This window comes from Ammodytes marinus, assembly GCF_949987685.1.
Source record: "Ammodytes marinus genome assembly, chromosome: 14".
Lineage (NCBI taxonomy): Eukaryota > Metazoa > Chordata > Actinopteri > Uranoscopiformes > Ammodytidae > Ammodytes > Ammodytes marinus.
This window is the reverse complement of record NC_137218.1, coordinates 14,476,687-14,496,849: the sequence shown is the minus strand read 5'-3', so window position 1 is coordinate 14,496,849 and position 20,163 is coordinate 14,476,687. Positions and strand designations below refer to the sequence as shown.

Here is a 20,163-nt window from a genome sequence, read left to right as displayed (position 1 = left end):
TTACTCTAAAGCTTTCATCACTCAATAGCAATGAAAAGAGCCCTCCTCCTGTCACTCTCTACTCTGTCCTCACTGGCTCCATAACCTGTTGCTTCTTCAGGAAGCCCATACATAAAAGCAAAAGCTCAACATGCAAAACCACTGATTTTACCCCACTGCAGAACCAACCTACAATTATTTCCTGTCTGGGTCAGTCCCCCCCCCCCCCCCTTCCCCAATTGCACACAACCATTCACACAAGGACATACAAACTGTACAGATCCACATCTGGTCGGTCTTTGTTCCCATATTACAGTCGTGAAAGGGTCGGCATTTAGAGGACGCGGCAGGAATTCTTTCCCCAAAACAGGCATCTCAGCACCGCCGCTCTGTAATCATCAATACAAAGACCATGCGTGTTTACACAAAGTGCCATTCTGGTAGACGTTTACTGTCTGCGGCCAAACTGCCAGTTTGTTCCTGTGTCGCACACTCATTTACATCACAGATGACTATGCTCCCGTAGACTGCTACCTTTCAGTTACAGGAACAAGGTTATTATTATGAAGTTGAGGGGGGAATTGGGTAAATATCTGTTGTATCTGCTAATCTGTTTTCGACATAAATTGCCACGAAAATTATGAGCAAAAGACCAACTTTCAACCCCTCAACACTTTGAACCCTCCATTTCTTTCCAAGCATACCAACCAGCTGTGTGTTCACATCCACTGGTGGACCTTTTACCTTTAAACCAGAGGAAGATACTGAACTGTTTTGCATTAATGACTTGTTTACTGCTCATGTGTGAAACTTTTGCAATTTCCACAGGGCTGATAATTCTGATGATAGGCAAGCATACCACACTCTGTCACACATTGGACAAATAACTCAGCCCCTCAGCCCTACAGCAGGCAATGTCAATTTGCAGTGGCTGTTGTCACCTAGTTGGAGGGGAACAACACAACATACAGTTCCTTCACAGCATGTTTCTTGCTACTTTGAATTGAGAGACACTCGAAAATAATTAAAGAGAAGAGAAGAGAAGAGAAGAGAAGAGAAGAGAAGAGAAGAGAAGAGAAGAGAAGAGAAGAGAAGAGAAGAGAAGAGAAGAGAAGAGAAGAGAAGAGAAGAGAAGACTTTGCAAACCAATTTGTAAACTCTTCTTCACGCATTCTGTGCCTTTTTTTGATCATATCTTTCTGACATTTCACTCGTTCAAGACGTTCCAATTGAATGGTTTTTCTCTTCTTTTTGGAGCCTAAGGACCGATAGGAATAAAAGGCCCGTGAAGAAGAACACATTAAGCTGTTTATATTCCTGGGACCAAATATTCCAGAGAAAAAAAGAAGAAAATTAAACGTACTACAGTTACTTGGATGCAATTGGATTGCATTGACCCTGTCATAGAATGTCTGGCAAATTATTTGCCATTTTACAGTTAGGCCAAAAGGATTTCAGTTGAGAGTAGAAATGAAAAGAAACACCTCCACTCCTCTGCATTTGAATAAGGTAAATCAATCATTAAAATGTGGTCATGATTTCCATCCAAATGGTCAGGAAAAGAAATGGTGTTGGGCCTATTCTTCTTTTTTTTTTATAGGCTACTGCTCTCTGGTGGTGAAGAGCGGCAGTAGCATTCCAAGAAATACCCTGATTCAAGGGCTTAGTTATCAAGGCATGACATAAATCAAGTTTGCATTGCCCGCTAAAAGAGATTGAAGCAGCAAGTCATTTTGGGGTCCTATCTGGCTTACCAATGTTGTGTTATAGTGATGTATTTCCATTGATTCATGACACGGCTATTATGTTATGAGTGTGTGCTGGCTCACGGCTGAGAGTGGTGAACATAATTGGAAAGGTAGCACATTTTCTGGATGTAATGTATTAAGAAATGTGTACAGTAGGAGGGCATTAAACAACTCAATCCATGCTCCACCAGTTATCTAACTTCACATAGTATTTTCACACTGACTATTGAGTCTATGAGAGCTCTCTGTTTTGTCCTCCAAGCAGAAATAAATCCTATACGCAGGGACTGTGTGAAAGCAGCACTTTTAAAGACAGGCTTAAAAAGGCAAAAGATAGGGAGTTCTCAGAGCCTAATAAAGTTTTGGGCACGTCAAAGTCGGAACAGAGAGTGCAGCTGGTTTGAAGCTTAACAACCTTTAGTATCATACGCTTTCCCTTTACTCTAGCTCTGTCCTTTTCTCTGCCAATGAGCTGTTCCTTTCCTACTAACATCTGCTGTGTGCTCTCTCTCTCTCTTTCTCTCTGTCTATCGCTCTCAAACACATACACACACACACACACACACACACACACACACACACACACACACACACACACACACACACACACACACACACACACAGGGCAGTATCCTCAGTGCTTGTATCTTATCAGCAGTCACAATGGAGTTCAGTGTAACTTTGTGACAAACGGATTCACCTGCGTGAAGGTTGAATCACTTGTTGTATATGTTCAGCATGGGATGTATTTGCACTGCAGTAGGAGAAGAAGGGCTTCTAAAAAGAGTGAAATGTCAGAAAGATATGATCAAGAAAATTGGTATAATATGGTATAATACTTGAAAGTTGCTCAAATGCACATTTTATTGTGACGTGTACAGCTGACACCTGCCTAGCCTGTATAGTGTAGATCTGAGATGTCGACGCTTAACAAAAAAAGCACAAGACACAAGGTATAAAAGGTATGGTTAAATGTATACTCCAGCCAATTAGTGCTGCACTTCCATAAAGTGAGGGTATAATGGTAAAATTGAAGCACCCCATGCTAAGATAGCCTGACACTTATATTCCCAAGAGTCAGGCTAATATAGGCTTAATCCTACAATTTCTGTAATGCAATACAATAGCCTGTAAACACCACCTTGCACTCTGCTGCTTCAACTTTCCAAGCCATGTTTATTTATAGATGCCAATAAGGAAGAACGTGTAAAGAGAACATTTGGAATTTGCACAAGTCACATTATTAGCAATAATTTAAAAAGCAATATACTGGGGGAACACATATTGGAGAGCACTTAATAACACTTTTGTTCAAAATGTCCCAAGTGTTGTAATCATTTAGTTGAGATATGGTAATTGCAAAAGCAATAGCATATTACTCAAAACGTTTTCATACTCATTAAACTATTCAGTGACCCCTTGTGCCCTATATATGTGGCCTTTGTCATTCCGGAGGAGACCACTACCGCCAGGATAGAAATGTTTCATCATCTGAGGAAGAGTTTATTTTCCCTCTTTCAAAGTCACAAAGAACTTTTCCTCTTTCCATCTTGATACAACACCAGAATCAACTGGGTCTGTTCAGCATTTTAAAACATGCCAGGAGCATGATAATTGCTTAATTGCACCAAAGAGAGCAACTGTGTAGAAATGTTGAGGAACAATTTCTGCATCCAAATAGCAAAGATGCTAGCATGGCTAAAAAACAGCAAAACAAGACCGACAGAGATAGCAAGTGGTTGCTCTTCAGTAACCTTCAGTAAGCTTGTACTCTGGGTGCACACACAGCATGATGTCACAATGAGCTGTTCTTGGAAAAGTAAGCTCGCAAAGCCTTTGCTGTTTCTGTGTTGCCCAAAGTTTCATGGAAAGAGCACAAACATGCTTGCCTGTGTGGCTGTTGTTCCTTTAAAATATGCTCTCTAAGCGCTCTATTAAAACTCCAACAATATATACACTGCTACATAACTTTGGTGCAGAGAAAGAAGAGATACAAAGAAAGACAGGACTGTAAAAGATTAGATCTCTAGGACTGCCTCAAGAAATGTAGGTGACCACTAAACTCAGAATGGTGCCTATAGTAAGGCGACTTTTAGAGGCAGAAGGTATTTTCCATCAACTCATCAAGGTTTATGATCCACCATATAGCCACCATTTTGCATCTGAAGAGCAAAGAGAGTTAGGGGGAACATATGTGTAGTAGGGTGTCAGCAGTTCACTGTTTTTAAAAACATATGCATTTGATATATAATTTACATCAGAAGAAATAATTTGCATTTGATAAGAAGGCAAATATCACAGTAACAATTTAAAATGGCCTTTATCAAAATATACAGTAAATGATTAAAGATTTTTAGTTTCAAAAGACATGGGAAATTGGAAACTATGGATACAAAAAACTTTGGTCGTATTTTAATAGCCAGTATGAAAACCAAGAGATAATGCAACTCTGCTTATAAAAGCCACATAATGTATGTCACTTTAGCCAGAAGGATATCAGATGCTCAGATCTTAGATAAAGGAGAATCTTTCAGAGATATGTGTGTGAGTGTTTCCCCCCTCACTGATGAATTAGGGAAAATTGCAGCCTGGTTAAATAGGCTGGGTGCCTAAATATCTATACTCCAGCAAGATAAATTAGCCGAGAAGGGGGAGATAGAAGAAAATGAGTCAGAGCAGTGCAACAGTGCCTGAATTCCTCCATGGGATTTTCCTCCATCTGCCATACTAATTTTAAGACAGAAGGGGGCAGAATAAGGCAATTCACATAATCTTAATGTGGAGTCTCAAATGGCTTTTGTAGGTTATGATACCACCTGGCTGTGTGCATGTGGTGATTTTGGTTCTGGCTCACACATGTGTTTGAGTGACAGATGTTTTGGAATGAGGAGAAAATGAGCTGGATGGCATGTCAGAGGGAGGCATGCTTTTTTCTATTCCCTGGTTCCCTATTTCCTATATCTTGCTCACTAACCTGTTGCCACAGCGCCGGTTTTATCTATGCTGTGTCTGGAGGACACTCAGATCTCATTTTAGATTGCCTGGCTGCCTTTAATGGGAGGCCAAGGGGTACGTTCAACATGTCATTTATAAAGCAGTGGGGTGCACAAATGATTGGAGGAAAAGGGCACGTTGGAGTACATGCGAAAAAGCTATTTGATAGCAAGTGGGTCCTCCTGATTCCTTCTATATCTTACACACACACACACACGCACAACCAAGGCTCAATCTCACATTCATTCACGCACGCACGCACGCACGCACACACACACACAACCAAGGCTCAATCTCACATACACGCCCGCACACACATACGCACACACACAAACAAACAGCCAAGGCTCAATCAGTCAATCAGTCACTCTGCAGTTCTGGTTCCCTCATCCTATTTCTCTTTCGCATGTCCTCATCTGAAAGACTGAGAGATGCTACTGAAATTTCCAAACCATTATCTCACTCAGATTCACGGGCTGTGAACCAAGTTTAATCACATTACAAATGAACCAATCAGTCATCGTGACAAAAGTTTGCTGGGTGTTAATTTAAAATGTCTCAGAGTAAAAACTTTTAATCATGTGTGCGATCAATAAACCATAAACTAAAAATTACTTTTTGAATAACACTAGTGTAAATCACTCTGAAAGTATAGGCCTAATAATGTGTCAACACGATTGACTATCTAACATCTTCTTTTCATTTTATCATCCTAGAACAACAGACACACACATTCAGTCCTCACTTTCTCTTTGCGTTGTATCATCTCAACTTAAAAGGCCTTATACGGCTGTTGCAGCCAGATCAAAAGAGAAAGCACAATATTCTTGCCTCGTGTGAGTCCCAGTCAGGTTTTGTAACTGGACCTGTGCAGCAGTAGCCTACATCCCCAACTTGGCTGTGGACAGCAAGCTCAACCTGAAATGTGATTACGAAGCATCTTTCTACCTCGTTGAACACAAGGATTAGGCTGCAGGACTCCTCTTTCTTAAGTGTGAAACTTTAATTTCACGCCTAAAGGAGCGCAAAATCCCCGAATGTGATGCAATGAGCGGATTTCTTACCTGTAAATGAACAATTGATATCCTATTTGATGGTACTTAGTCAGCATGTAAAACCTTACAAATGTAAGCTGGCTTGAAAACAAACATCCTTCGATTTATTAAAAAAAGAGGTCAACTATTTCTTAGATTTAAACCAGGTGAAGTTAACATGCTAATGCTTTTAAAAACAGATTGTTTTGCAAATGACTGCGGTATTATGGGCAAACATTTTGATTGATAACATCTGCTGCATCCATTGGGGCTCTTTGGTTCTTCCTCATTTCAGAAGAAAATGTTTTGGTTGAATGTGCCCTGCAGTGACTTTGATTAAAATAAATGAGATCCCCTCCTCCCCCATCCGACTCTGCATTTAATGGATGTAGGGTAAACAACTGTGTCCCTCTCTTGTGGATTACAGAATACACGCTCCACTATCCTCCCAAGCATTTTGTTTTATTTACCAAATATTTATTTTGTTTACTTTACGGGTGGAAGAAGAGAACCAATTCAGAGATTAGTGATTCAGACCTTCGCAGATAATAATGATTTATGTGAGGGGGATAATAACTGCCTTTCACACATTAATTAGTCGGGGACTTAATAAAGCACATTTCAGACTAAACCACGGATCAACATATCAAGTAGCGGTTTTGTTTTGGACCAGAAATGCCAGAGTAATATTGGAGACTTCACATGAAGATAGCTTCTCTAGCTGTAGAGTTTTGCTTTTTCAAATTGCCAACAGAATAGATCTTGTCAAAAGAAAAGAAACCGGTCAGACACACTGCAACCCTTTTATGAATTTATTTCCCAGGTGAAAACCAGTCTTTTTTTATGTTGGATGAAATTGACCTCAGTGACAGCTACAGTGACAAATTCTGAGGTCCATGCCATTTTAATCTAAGCTTTTTGGATGCCTGCCCTGTTTTCTCTGTCCTTTCTCTACAACTCAAGATAGCAGTGAAAAATAAAAAGTACTAACATTATTACTCAAAGTAGTCTTTCTGTATTTACTGTGAATATGGGGCATCACATGCAGCTCACAAATAGGCGAGGCATTTGGGTGAGAACAAGCTTGTGTTTAAGTGTAACCTGACAGAGGGCAGCAAAGATCCACGTGCCTGCACAGTTTGACAGAAGGAAAATTGCATTTCCTTCTCATGGGTTTTAATATTCTTATCGGTAAATGTCTTATTCTTGTTATAGAAGGAGCTGGTCCACAATTCAAGTTCAGTACGGATCCATTATACAAGTTAAATTATCTCAACTTTGGGGAACACTTGTCTGAAAATGGCCTGAAATAATAAATAAGATTCAATGTGACCAGACAACCTTTCTGCATATAGACGACCAATTTTTATTTAACAATGGTCCATAAAAGCATATTGTAAGTATATTAAAAAAAAACTCACCTCACCTCTCAAATATCTATATTCATAATGCCAATAAAGACAAAAGTAAACATTGCAAAATAAGCATGTGTAAGTTGTTAGTCATGCTGATTGTTTAATGTAATTTACAAAGATATAAAAAGCTAGAACTGTTGCCTCGGCTGTTTGTTAATCTTAGCGTAAATCTTTCAGAGGATGCAGCTGCTGCGTCTGTGTATATTAATTACTCGGCACCTCAGGGTAACCGTGATCACTCCAGTCTTTTGATACAACAACACTTAAAGAGAGAGAGAGAGAGAGAGAGAGAGAGAGAGAGAGAGAGAGAGAGAGAGAGAGAGAGTAGAAATAAACACTGACTGGGACTGAAGAAGAAGGGAGCATGGAGATGTATGTGCATGTCATCATCAAGTTTAAATATATTTATATTCTCATGTGAGTCACTGTCAGTTGTGGGCCAGAACAAAAAATCAAAAAATGACACACACACACACTTGAGGTGTTTCCTTATGGTTCTCATATGGTTTTGCTTGGTGAGTCATTTTGTCCGTCGATGAGGAAAAGCAGCATCAGTGACCTTGTCCTCCCACTCTGTCTCTGGGAATGATGCGGAGCTCTGAGCCGTGTTTTAGAAACACATTCCCTGAAAACACAGGACAGAGCACCACATAAAGATCACAGTTTACAAGCCGTGTTCTCTAATGAGGGCTTGTAATGTCAATAAAGCTGACAATAAATAAAACATTTCAAACCCATTTCTAATAAATTCATGAACACATTTAGATAAGTTGAAAGGATTTCAAAACAAGGCGAGACAGATGTCTAAACTGGAGGATAAAACCATTTCCTCATGCCTAACTTATGAAAGACTAAGAAAAAGAGATAGCAAAATTAAATCGGATCAATTTCCACGTGGACTGGATCCTGTGAACATGAGGCTGGGTGGCTGCAGTGAGTGAAAAAAAAGGCAGTCTGACAGGGGTGTCTGAACTGAGGCTATTCTTGGCAGCGCACTCAGCATGAATGTGACTCAGATAGGAAAGCTGCTATGAAAGCCCACCACTTTGTCCTTTCTGAGCAGAAAAAGAACTAATCTAGCCTTTCTGTCAAAGCGGACATTACCTTATATCCTTCTCTATGCGGAAAAGCCAGTCATCCGTTAACCGTTTTTGTTGGAAACGATAACTTACATAAGGGGAGGTTGGCTACGCATTTAGTATGAACCTCAAGGAAACACAGAGGGGGGGAAGACACCGACAGACAGAGCGAAAAGTGATTCACCAGGGCTCTGTAATGATCTGGGAACCTTAAACTGAGGAAATTCTTATTAAACAACTTGGTGCATCTAGTTCGCCTCCAGAGAGAGGTCACTTTTTAATGATAGATTAGTTGTGTTACCTTAAGTAACTTCTTTATGTTAAGCCTTACGTTTCTTTGTGTTCATTGTGCAATCACCCGACTAGGTCCCTGCCCCTAGGGGCACTATCAAATTCATTTTTTAAACATTACCACAGTGCCACCACCAGCATTACTTTAGAGCATTATGAAACCTGATTTATTCAACTTTTGTATTAATGCCTGCCTTATGAATGCTTTGATGAAAGTCCATTGAAAGGTGTCAAAGTGCTTAAAAGAAAGCCCCGAGGTTGATTATGCTCTCAAGTACCTTAATACATTTGACTGTTAGTAAAAAACAACATTATACACCACTAGAGCTACTTTTGTGGAGATACATATACATCCAAAGTCATTTTATTTTTATCAGAAAAGGAGATTTTCTATGGCATCGGTTCCAAAACAACATAACAACTCACCTGCTGTCTGGGCAGGGTTGATTCCTATTCCGTCTGCAAGGCGGTCATGGAAGAAAAAACAACAGCACAATGTAAACTGGGAAAGATTGTCATGCAAATGAGTGGCATGGAAATTAAGGAAATGTAATTTACAATGTCAATATGTTATGATGTTGCACTAGGAAATAGAAATGAGTGTGCCTCAGCAGTAGGCAATTCCATCTGGAATAATAACATTGCAGCTATTACCTCTGAACTGATAACACTTAGACTCATATGTTGACAAGGCTGTCATATGTCAGCCATCACTCGTCTTAGTGTTGTTTGGAAACACTATGTCCAATACTTTTCCACAGCCCTTTAAAAATGTCATCTTATTATGACTAAGAATTGCATCAGGCAGACTGCTTGTGACCATCCTCTAAAACTCTCTTTCTCATCTGCCTAACACTGGCAGTAAAAGGGCAGAGGTAAACAAAGACATTATCGTTTTTTTAGGTGGCGCAGCACCAGTTAATTACTGTGAATCCATGAATGAGACAACCATTTCCCTCATAACAGCCACAACTGTGTTGCGTACAAGAATGAATCCACCTGAACTTATTTTGTTTTACATTTAACTGACTCAGGTTATTTAAGAAATGAATAGTTCATGGAGACTCACACCTGGTGGGCTATTATTTTGTCAGCCAGAGAACTGACCAATTTAGTTTAATTGTAGCCTCAATATTAATATAATCCACTTAGTCACCTTTGATTCACCTTTCAAATGAATTATGAAGCAATACTAAATACTGCTATATGAGGTTATACATAGATTCAACATTAATTTACCCTTTTCTTTAAAAAAAATAAACATTTGTCCTGTACGTGAGCTCTATTTAGCAAGCTTTCTCAGTATAATGTCAATTACAGGCCTATGTGGAGTTTGGGGACTGAGATACATGGCATCAGAGTTCTTGCTAATCCTGTTGGTAGCCAATTCACATCTATAATAGCTTACTCAATGCATTTTAAGCCGAACCAATAGTAAAAACTGAGTGCTGCATGTACTGGGATGAAGGATACAACTGCTGCACCCTCTAGAAGTGTAAAGAAACACAAGCGTTTTCTCATTTGAAACCTCAATAATTGGACTCAAAATGCATCAATAGATTCTAGCGTGTCCCCCCCCATGGTGATTGCAGATTGGATTTAAAGGAACCTTGTGTCTGACCATGTATAGTAGCAGGAAAGTCATGATTTTTCCATGGAAATGCTTTATCAAATCTAAACACAGAAAGTTGATCTACTATATACTGTATATATATATACGTATATATATATATATATATATATATATATATATATATATATACGTATATATATATATATACGTATATATATATATATATATATATATATATATATATATACGTATATATATATATATATATACGTATATATATATATATACGTATATATATATATATATATATATATATACGTATATATATATATATATATACGTATATATATATATATACGTATATATATATATATACATATATATATATATACGTATATATATATATATATATATATACGTATATATATATATATACATATATATATATATACGTATATATATATATATATATATATATATATATATATATACGTATATATATATATATACGTATATATATATATATATATATATATATATATATATATATATACGTATATATATATACAGTATATAGTAGATCAACTTTCTGTGTTTAGATTTGATAAAGCATTTCCATGGAAAAATCATGACTTTCCTGCTACTATACATGGTCAGACACAAGGTTCCTTTAAATCCAATCTGCAATCAATATATATATATATATATATATATATATATATAGGGGAAGGTGGGGTGATTTGTGCGTTTTGGAAGTTGCAAAACCCCTTGTTTCTAGAAAACCGTGGAAGAAATTGGAAATGTGACCACATATTTAAGAAGAGCCATCCATTTGACTCATCCTGTAAAGAAGGGAGACACAAGGAATAAGATATAAGCACATTTAAGCTCAAAAAACTGTGTTTTGCCTTTCAAAGTAAAATTTCCATGATCAAGGTTTTTTGATTATTGTGTCTGAACAATTATAGACACGTTTGAAAACATTTGACACATGTTTTAGTGCTTTGGTATGCTACACTTTGAGTCTATATAGTTAGCACAATGTCAACCCTAAATTGCTGCATCATGCCTATTATCCAAAATTCTGGGGATGGGGTGATTTGTGCGCAAGGGCCTGGGTGAGTTATAAGTAAGTAAGTAAGTAAAATGTATTTATAAAAGCACATTTATGACAGTTTGCACTGTCCAAAGTGCTGTACATAGTGCATTCAGTAGGTAAACAATGAAGGTACAATAACAATAACCAAAATAAAAGACGTAAAGCCCATACATCCACATAAACACAGATAGTAGTGCAGAGGTAAGATAGTTAATGGGGAGGAAACACCAGGGTGTACATATGGGTTTTGAGCCTTGATTTAAAGGCAGAAATGTAGGGGGAATCACATTTGTCAGGTGGCAGTTGGTTCCACAAGCACGGAGCAACTAGTGCAAAGTACATTTCTGAGAGTTGTGCCAGTGGCATGGCTGTATACGCTGGTCACCAAAAGAAAGTGATTGTCTACAGTAGCTCAGAAGAGAGTGACATCTCAATTCCACTTAACGACACCACTGATGAGAGTTCAGATGGCCAGAAAGATGATGATGGTGACTTTGTCATTGTGACACAATGACGCACAAATCACCCCACGTAGTGGGGTGATTTGTGCGTCAAGACAACTTTTTTTCCGAAAGCTATATTTCTTAAACAGTTTATTCCAGATCCAAAGTTTTTATTGCCAGGGATGCACAACATCCTGAACTATATGGACATATTTGAGTTGGAGACATAACTGTCAAGGCCTCACTTTAAAATCACTTTGAGTAAAAAGTTGCACAAATCACCCCACCTTCCCCTATATATATTTATTTTTTATTTTTTATTATTATTATTTAAAAAACGAGGGGGACATGGTGAGCGAACTTGGATTTGGCAGTTTCCAAATGTTACACACTTAAATTAAATGAGTAATAATTTTTAATTATAATTTATAATACAGTAAACATGCAAAAAGGAGCATGACAATAATTTAAAGTGACAGTGTGTACAAGGTTGAAAGAACAACTTTCACTGATCATCATGCTATACAACTATCCGAACATAGAGTATAAATGTGTACTTAATGTGTGTTTTAAAATGACCAATACAACTGCTTCACTCCCTACACTAACGGCCTCTCTTGAAAACAGCATTATGTAACTTATAAAACAAAGGCTTCGGTGTCAACAGTTTGGCTGTGAGCCTCTTACAGACACTCGATTAGAATATTTTACTGGCATGCTCAAATTTATGTTTAGCAGTAGCTTGCTCCCAGCATTATTCTGTTAGCACTCCCTCAAAATCCTCACAGCTTGTTGTTGAGGCTTTGAAACTCTGCAGACTTTCCAAAACATCTCTGTCAAAAAGCATGGGTTCTAAAAAGGATGAGACTTTCTGATTTGAGAAAGTTCCATACAGCTGTCAGACTGGATCACATGTCAGGGAAAGAAAAACTGGAGAAAAAAAACTCACCATTTGTTATTATAGCGCTGGTTGCTGACGGCACTTTGAACTGTGAAAGATGAAATGAAGCACACAAGAATGATCACTCAAATCTCCCCATTAGAGAAATTCACAACAGAAGCTACAGAGCACCATTTGACAATTCCGAACCTTCAGCAGCAGCACTAAAACATTGTGTTTAAACAACCAGGGGACATATTGTTAAGCCATTCTACTTGGCTGGACGACACAGTGTGAATTAATCATTAAATAGGAAAGCAACATCTATTGAGTCAGTGAGCGTCGTAGTTTTTGCTGGGTGACAACAACCTCAAAAAAGGAACTGTAATTATGATGCCTTTAGACACAAACACTGAAACAAACAAAAGGAAAATGCTGTGTAGTGTATTTTGCCTTCAGTATGTTGTTTGCCAACTCTTACGCTTGACAAAAGCACGTGTCATTTCATGCAATTCAGACACACACACACACACACACACACACACACACACACACACACACACACACACACACACACACACACACACACACACACACACACACACACACACACACACACACACACACACACACACACACACACACACACACACACACACACACACACACTTAGGAGAGAGCCTTAGGGAGAGATAGCCATGCTGGAATTTCTGGAAGAAAAGCACTCAGCATGGTCACAATACATGGCCTACTTCAGGGTTCGACAGAGGAGGATGCGGGCTGCTGAGATTTGCAATGAAGGAGAGGATGAAAGAGTCTGTCACTGGGGAGATAAGGTTAGCGAAGGGCTGCTCACCAAACTACTGCCAGGTAGCGCGTTAAGAACTGCAGTTCAGATCAGGAACCAATGGGTGTTTAGCTTTGCTTCATGTAGCATAAAACTGGTGGATAAAATATAGTGTATAAAAGGATTATGGTACCAATTAATGGTGGTCAACTGCTAGTTATAAAGACTATTTACATTTAAACTAATGTCTCTCAGTAAAGACTTTGATTTGTAACTTGAATCTGAATCTTGTGATTTCTCTTTCTCTCATCTCACTCAAAGCGAGGTTTAAAATGCACACCTGCTTATTACAGGTCACAATCGGCACTGGCAAATCACACTTAATTCTACAAACCACATCGGCATGTGAGTAGGGCTGCAACTAACGATTATTTTGATAATCGATTAATCTGTCGATTATTTTCTCGATTAATCGATTAGTGTTTTGGTCCGTAAAATGTCAGAAAATTGTGAAAAATGTTGATCAATTTTCCAAAGCCCATGTTGACGTCCTCAAATGTTATGGCCAAAACACACAGATATTTCAGTTTCCTGTCATAATAGGATTAAAGAAACCAGAAAATATTCACATTTGAGAAGCTGAAATCAGAGAATTTGGACATTTTTTATTAAAAAATTAGTTAGCAAAAAATAGTTGCCGATTATTTTAGTAATCGATTAATAATCGATTTGTCGATTAATCGTTGCAGCTCTACATGTGAGCCAATGAAAAAGGTCACAGTATTGCCAGTTTTATTCTGTGTAGAAATAATAATAATAATAATAATAATAATAATAATAATAATAATAATAATAATAATAATAATAATAATAATAATAATAATAATAATAATAATAATAATAAAGAAAATAAGTAGGTCTACTAATAAACTATTTTTCCTTTTAATAAGCGATCAGAATTGTCCAACCCATAGGCTTGATGGAACAGCCAAGAGCATGATGCGTCAAGTCAGGCGTGAAAAAAACCATTTGTTGGTTTGTTATTACCACCTTATCTACCCATGGTAAAAACAGCCCCTTTGCAGCATGCAGCTCCAGTCCTCCAACAGTATGCTTTCAACCACAATACTGGGCTGGCTGTGTGTTAATCTGCATAACATGGAAGAAAACAGACTTAAAGCCTAAGTGGATGCTTTGGATCACAGATGGTTATGTGTGTGTAAGGAGTGTGTGACATGTGAGACATTACACAGTCTGTGTAAATAGCTGCATTGATTTTAATATAGGAAATGTGTTCCTTTAGACACAAGTTAAGACAGATTGGCGAGAAAAATGCAGCAGAAACTGATCTTGTGTCAGTGAAACTTACCGCACCAGCTCTTCATACTAGTTTAGTAAAGCTCAGAAATAATTGCTGATAACAGATTTACTTTATTAGTAGGTGGATACATTGTATTTAGATTAGAGCACAATGGAATCCAATTTATTTTTGGGTCAATACCCATATTGATATTTAAGATGATTCAACTTAATTTCTCATCATAAACATATATAAATAAACAACCTTTCAAATGACTTTGACCATGTGTGTAAGTATTCATATACGTATGTGCATGTAAGTATAATATGTAACCATCACTTACTTGGCCCCTTAACATAAAAAGACTATTTCACATTTTAAGTGACAAATGTGTTGTTAAGTTTATGTCGCTGTGTATCATTTGATTGTTTTGAATCAGTATTGCATAAACAATAAATAGAATCAACTACGTTTTAAAAAGGGAAATATGATCAAGATGTGTACTTAGCAAATACAAATATATATATATGTCATTGGGGGACAAAATGGTGACAGTTTGTAGATAATCTCCAAACATATTTACCTATACCATTCATCCATAAAGTCCCAGATGATGTAGACTATGTTTAGTTTTATGCCAATCTCCAGTTTCCTAAGGTCTCACTATATGTTGGTGACTGACTTATATTTGTTGTATGCTTACCTCCTCAGCTGCAAACTTCAATACTGCTGTAAACGGCGTGCTCTCTGGGACACTTAGTCTGTAACAGAACAATGCAATGAACAGGATTTTAAAAACACAGGAACATACATACTCTATAATCTGTAAACCTATTGACCTGAGCTACCTGGGCTTCTATAGTGTAGTATCCTTAACAGCTCCAGAAGTGCATTCATTTTTACTTCCATGGAGAGAACAAAAGGAACATTTCCTCCTGGGCTCAATTAAGTGTAACATTAGTTCTGTCAATCATTTCTGTGAGAGGATACAAGACCATTCATGGCTAACTATACACTTTCAGTTGGATGTGTCAATTACTGATGCAGTTCAGTTTTAATGGGAAGTGGAGAATCCCCCAAAGGGGCTATACAAACAGACACAGCCAGAAAGATGTGTCTAGGATAAGATAAGAAAGCAAAATCAAAAGCTTAGAGATGCAATCACCACGTTAGGTAGAAGGAGAAAAGGCGGTGGAAGGAAAAGTCAATCGACATATTGTCAGTGCAAAAGCAAGAAGCGAAAGTGAAAATGTGTTACATAGAGACCTCAATATCATTATAACGAGAGTGAGTCAATGTGACTGGTGATTATAAATACAAGGTGAATAGACTGAAGGTGTGGTGAGGTTCAGACCTCTGACAGAATCCAAACGATGCCTCATTTTCTATCATTATTACAATCTATTCATGCAGAGACATTAACAGCTGTGGCGAGACATCATTTGACAATTGTCTCCCTGTCAACATGTTCAGGCTACAATAGTCTGAATGAATGGACTCAATCATTTCCAGTTTTAAATAATTACTCCAATACAAATTCAACCTCGCTTGCTATCTTGGGAATGAGAATCATACATGTAGAAAAAGAAAACAAAATACAGAAAAAATTAAAATAAGGTTTGAATTGGAGTCGGGTGTCATTATGCTTCCTTAACGAGGTGAGTTTTGAGTTGACTATTGAATGAGTTTATTGAGTCTGAGATGCTGATGTTTGGGGGAAGGGAGTTCCAGAGGGTACAGTAAGATAAAATGCATAATGTCTGAATTTAGACATATTTGTTACACTTTATTTTTTTTAGACAATGCGTATTGCAATAAAGAAAAAGTTCCTGTACATATTTTCAACAGTAAAAGGTATATATATATTTAAGGGTTCAAAAAAGTAAGTTTTTTCAATATAATAATAATAATGGATAGGATTTATATAGCACTTTATTCCCTAAGGACTCAAAGCGCTTACAGGGTTCCATTCATTCACACACAGTCATACCGGTGGTGGTAAACTACGATAGTAGCCACAGCTGCCCTGGGGCAGACTGACGGAAGCGTGGCTGCCATTCTGCGCCAACAGCCCCTCCGACCACCACCTCAAACATACAGCAGTCATACACATTCACACCAGGCAAGGTGGGTGAAGTGTCTTGCCCAAGGACACAACAACCATGACACAGGTGGCCGGGTGGGGATCGAACCAGCAACCCTTGGATCATTGGCCAACCCGCTCTACCAACTGAGCCACGGTCGCCCCAATATATATATATTTTTTGGGGGGATTTTTTAATCGTAATCGTAATTTTTCTCTGAAAATAATCGGCATCAGCACTCCAAAATCAATATCGGTCGGGCCCTAGAACCTAATACAGTCCCGGACAAAAGTCTCGTCACTTATCAATTTTGTAGAAACAACAGCTTATAAACTGACTTTTAATTAATCCATTGGTTTTAAGAAATGGCTCATATGAAAGCTAAAACCCTCCCAAATTATGTTTAATATACTAAAATAAATTTGCTTCACTGCAGAAATATTGATCATTTAATGAACACAGGAAGGTCAGATTTTGGCAAGACAAAAGTTTTGTCGCCTACAGAGAGTAATGTGAAAATGTAACAAATAACTGGATGGAAGTATGCGATGGAGCAACCATGCGATGTAATTCATCTGAGAAATCCACCTTCCAGGTCGAATCAGTGCCCAGAAACTAGAACTAAACAAAAGGCCATTTAAAAAAATGTGTGGCATTTTCTAAGGCCAACAGCCTGCTAAAAGCATGGACGCTGGAAAAGTGTCAGAAGGTGGATTTCTCAGATGAATCTTGGGTTGAATTCCATCACAGCCGCCGCAAATATTGCAGGAGACCTACTGGAGCCTGCATGGATCCGAGATTCACCCAGAAAACAGTTAAGTTTGGTGGCGGAAAAATCATGGTCTGGGGTTAGATCCAGTATGGGGGTGTGCGAGAGATTTGCAAGGTGGAAGGCAATATAATAGCCTAAAATATCAAGAAGAATTAGCTACCTCTTACATTCCTAACCATAAAAGGGGTCAAATTTTGCAGCAGGGTGGTGCTTCATCGTATACTTCCATCTCTACATCAAAGTTCCTTAAGGCGAAGAAGATCAAGGTGGTCCAGGACTGGCCAGCCCAGTCACCAGACATGAACATCATTGAGCATGTCTGGGGTAGAATGAAAGAGGAAGCATGGAAGACCAAACCAAAGAATCTTGATTAACTCTGGGAGGCATGTAGACTTTCTTTGCTATTCCTGATAAATTGTATGAATCATTGTCGAACCTCATGGATGCAGTCCTTCAAGCTCATGGAAGTCATACAAGATATTAAATATGTATCTCACAGCACCACTACTTGATTCACTGATGTTATGCAACATATGTTTGTATTTGAAGTAAATTATTTGTTACATTTTTACATTACTCTCTGTAGGCGACAACAATTTTGTCTTGCCAAAATCTGACCTTCCTGTGTTCATTAAATGATCAATATTTCTTCAATGAAGCAAATTTATTTTAGTATATTAAACATAATTTGGGAGGGTTTTAGCTTTCATATGAGCCACTTTTTAAAACCAATGGATTAATTAAAAGTCAGTTTATAAGCTGTTGTTTCTACAAAATTGATAAGTGACAAGACTTTTGTCTGGGACTGTAGAGTGGCCAGTAAGTGTACATGTGCGATATGGAAACTTACGGCCTCCAAAACATGTACAACGAGAATTAACATTGAAGATAAGGAGGAGACGACTTTTGTCCAGCAGGTAATCTTTTTTTTTAATTAATGTATTTTGTGGAAAAAATATATGACACAAATGACACATTTGTAAGTTGTTTCGCATAGCCTATCTTCAAAAGTGCCTGTGCTTCAGTGTGACAAAACACTGCAGACATGGATTACCTGCTCACACACTGACAGAGCCCTTCACTGTCAGTCTAATGTTAGAGCCATAACCTATACCAGAACAAAAAGTTCCACAACCAGTCTGTGTTATAATCATACAAGGTTCACTGTCCATTTTAGCCATGATTCTGATTATCTGTTGCTGCTCCTCCTGTCTATTATTTCGGCTCTAAATCAATGTGTTGGAATACTTTTTACGGTTGTGGTTTAGTCACAGCCAGGATTCATTCATCCCAGAGATACATGAGCTCAATGACGAAGTGACATTATGTTCATTCATGCCGCCCAGTAGAAAGAGCAGCCTGTCAGGTCCTTTGAATTCTTAATACAACTCACAACCGGCTGCAATTCTGGCTACATTTAATAATATGAAGCGTATAAAACGGATGTTAATAGCAACTCTGAGTTGGTGTAGCAGCTGTTATTATCGGCGGCTGAATCACAGCTTCACACTAACAGATGTTTTCTCAAGGACCAAATGTTAAGTAACAGAATGGAAATAGACAATCAAAGGTTTCCACAACAGCTTCAAGTACCAACATATACAGTGGCGGTGAAATGAAATATTGAATAAGCTGTTGAAATACGAAGTGAATGGAGAATGTAACGTTAAAGCGTGACTGCTGAGCTGTCATTGTAGCCTACTCACACTTTATATGGCAGCCGGGGGTCCGACGTCAGGGTGATTTTAAACGTTACTTTAGACCTAATGAAGGAGATGGAATCAAAGTTATTAGCACCTCGATGCTGGATAATAATCATGAAATAAATTGAGGGTCAAATGTACACCAAAACAAGGCGAAAACTCACATTTTGTGAAGCGATGCAACTCCGTTCACTGTCTGTTTACACACACCCGGAAGTTCGAAGGACCCCGACATACACGTCACCCATCTAGCCGTATTTTTAAAAAGTGTTTATTGTGCATGTTCGCTGCTTTCGGGGGCATTGGAATTTTTTTCAGAATACAGTATTTTCTTGCTAAGAATTGTGTATTGTGATATAAAATGAGGGCACGATTTCATTTAGTTATAGACAGGCATTCCTACCAACGTCTACCGTAAACGACAGTAGAATGCGCACTGACTTCCATGGTTTGAATCAGGTTTGAAATTAATTGAAGTGTATTATTCCTACAAGCAGCTGAGTGAACGTGTTATAGAATATTGACTTTTGAAGGTTTACCAAAAGTGTTTTTATTTATGTGCCAAAGTAAACTAGAAAACATTTCTATCTTAATATTATACATCACCCGTTTTTATTAGATAAAAGGAACTTTACATATTGTTTCACAGTGCACATGTTTGGGTATTGTTTGTCTTCCAGCTTTTTTACTGAAGATAAGTCGTTGGTCTAAGCGCTGCTATCAGCTTCGATGTGAGTCCTGGATATTGGATGCTTGAGTTAACACAATAAAACACCACAACCTTTAAATCAGTTGTGCATTCAACTGCATATTAATCATTTAATTATTACGATTTTCAGCAAATAATTTTAGTCTTTTCATGCTGAAATCAATGCATTAGTAAATTACAGCTGAAAAACTAATTATGTGTATGTTTATAGACAATACAGGCCTATGTGCAACCATGCAGAGATCAATCCTGCAGTGAGTCTGTGTAGTACGA

At 37.9% G+C, this 20,163-nt stretch overlaps 1 protein-coding gene across 1 annotated transcript; it reads right to left on the bottom strand.

The window, feature by feature from the left end:
- Nucleotides 1–7,559: 7,559 nt before the first annotated feature.
- On the bottom strand, nt 7,560–19,390 carry ufm1 (ubiquitin-fold modifier 1). The gene is made up of 6 exons (XM_080040597.1): nt 19,346–19,390; nt 19,185–19,241; nt 15,326–15,383; nt 12,605–12,644; nt 8,967–8,999; nt 7,560–7,795 (listed from the first exon to the last, which is right to left on the bottom strand). Coding segments are annotated over exons 1-6 (264 nt in total). The 5' UTR covers nt 19,348–19,390; the 3' UTR covers nt 7,560–7,721.
- Nucleotides 19,391–20,163: the final 773 nt, after the last annotated feature.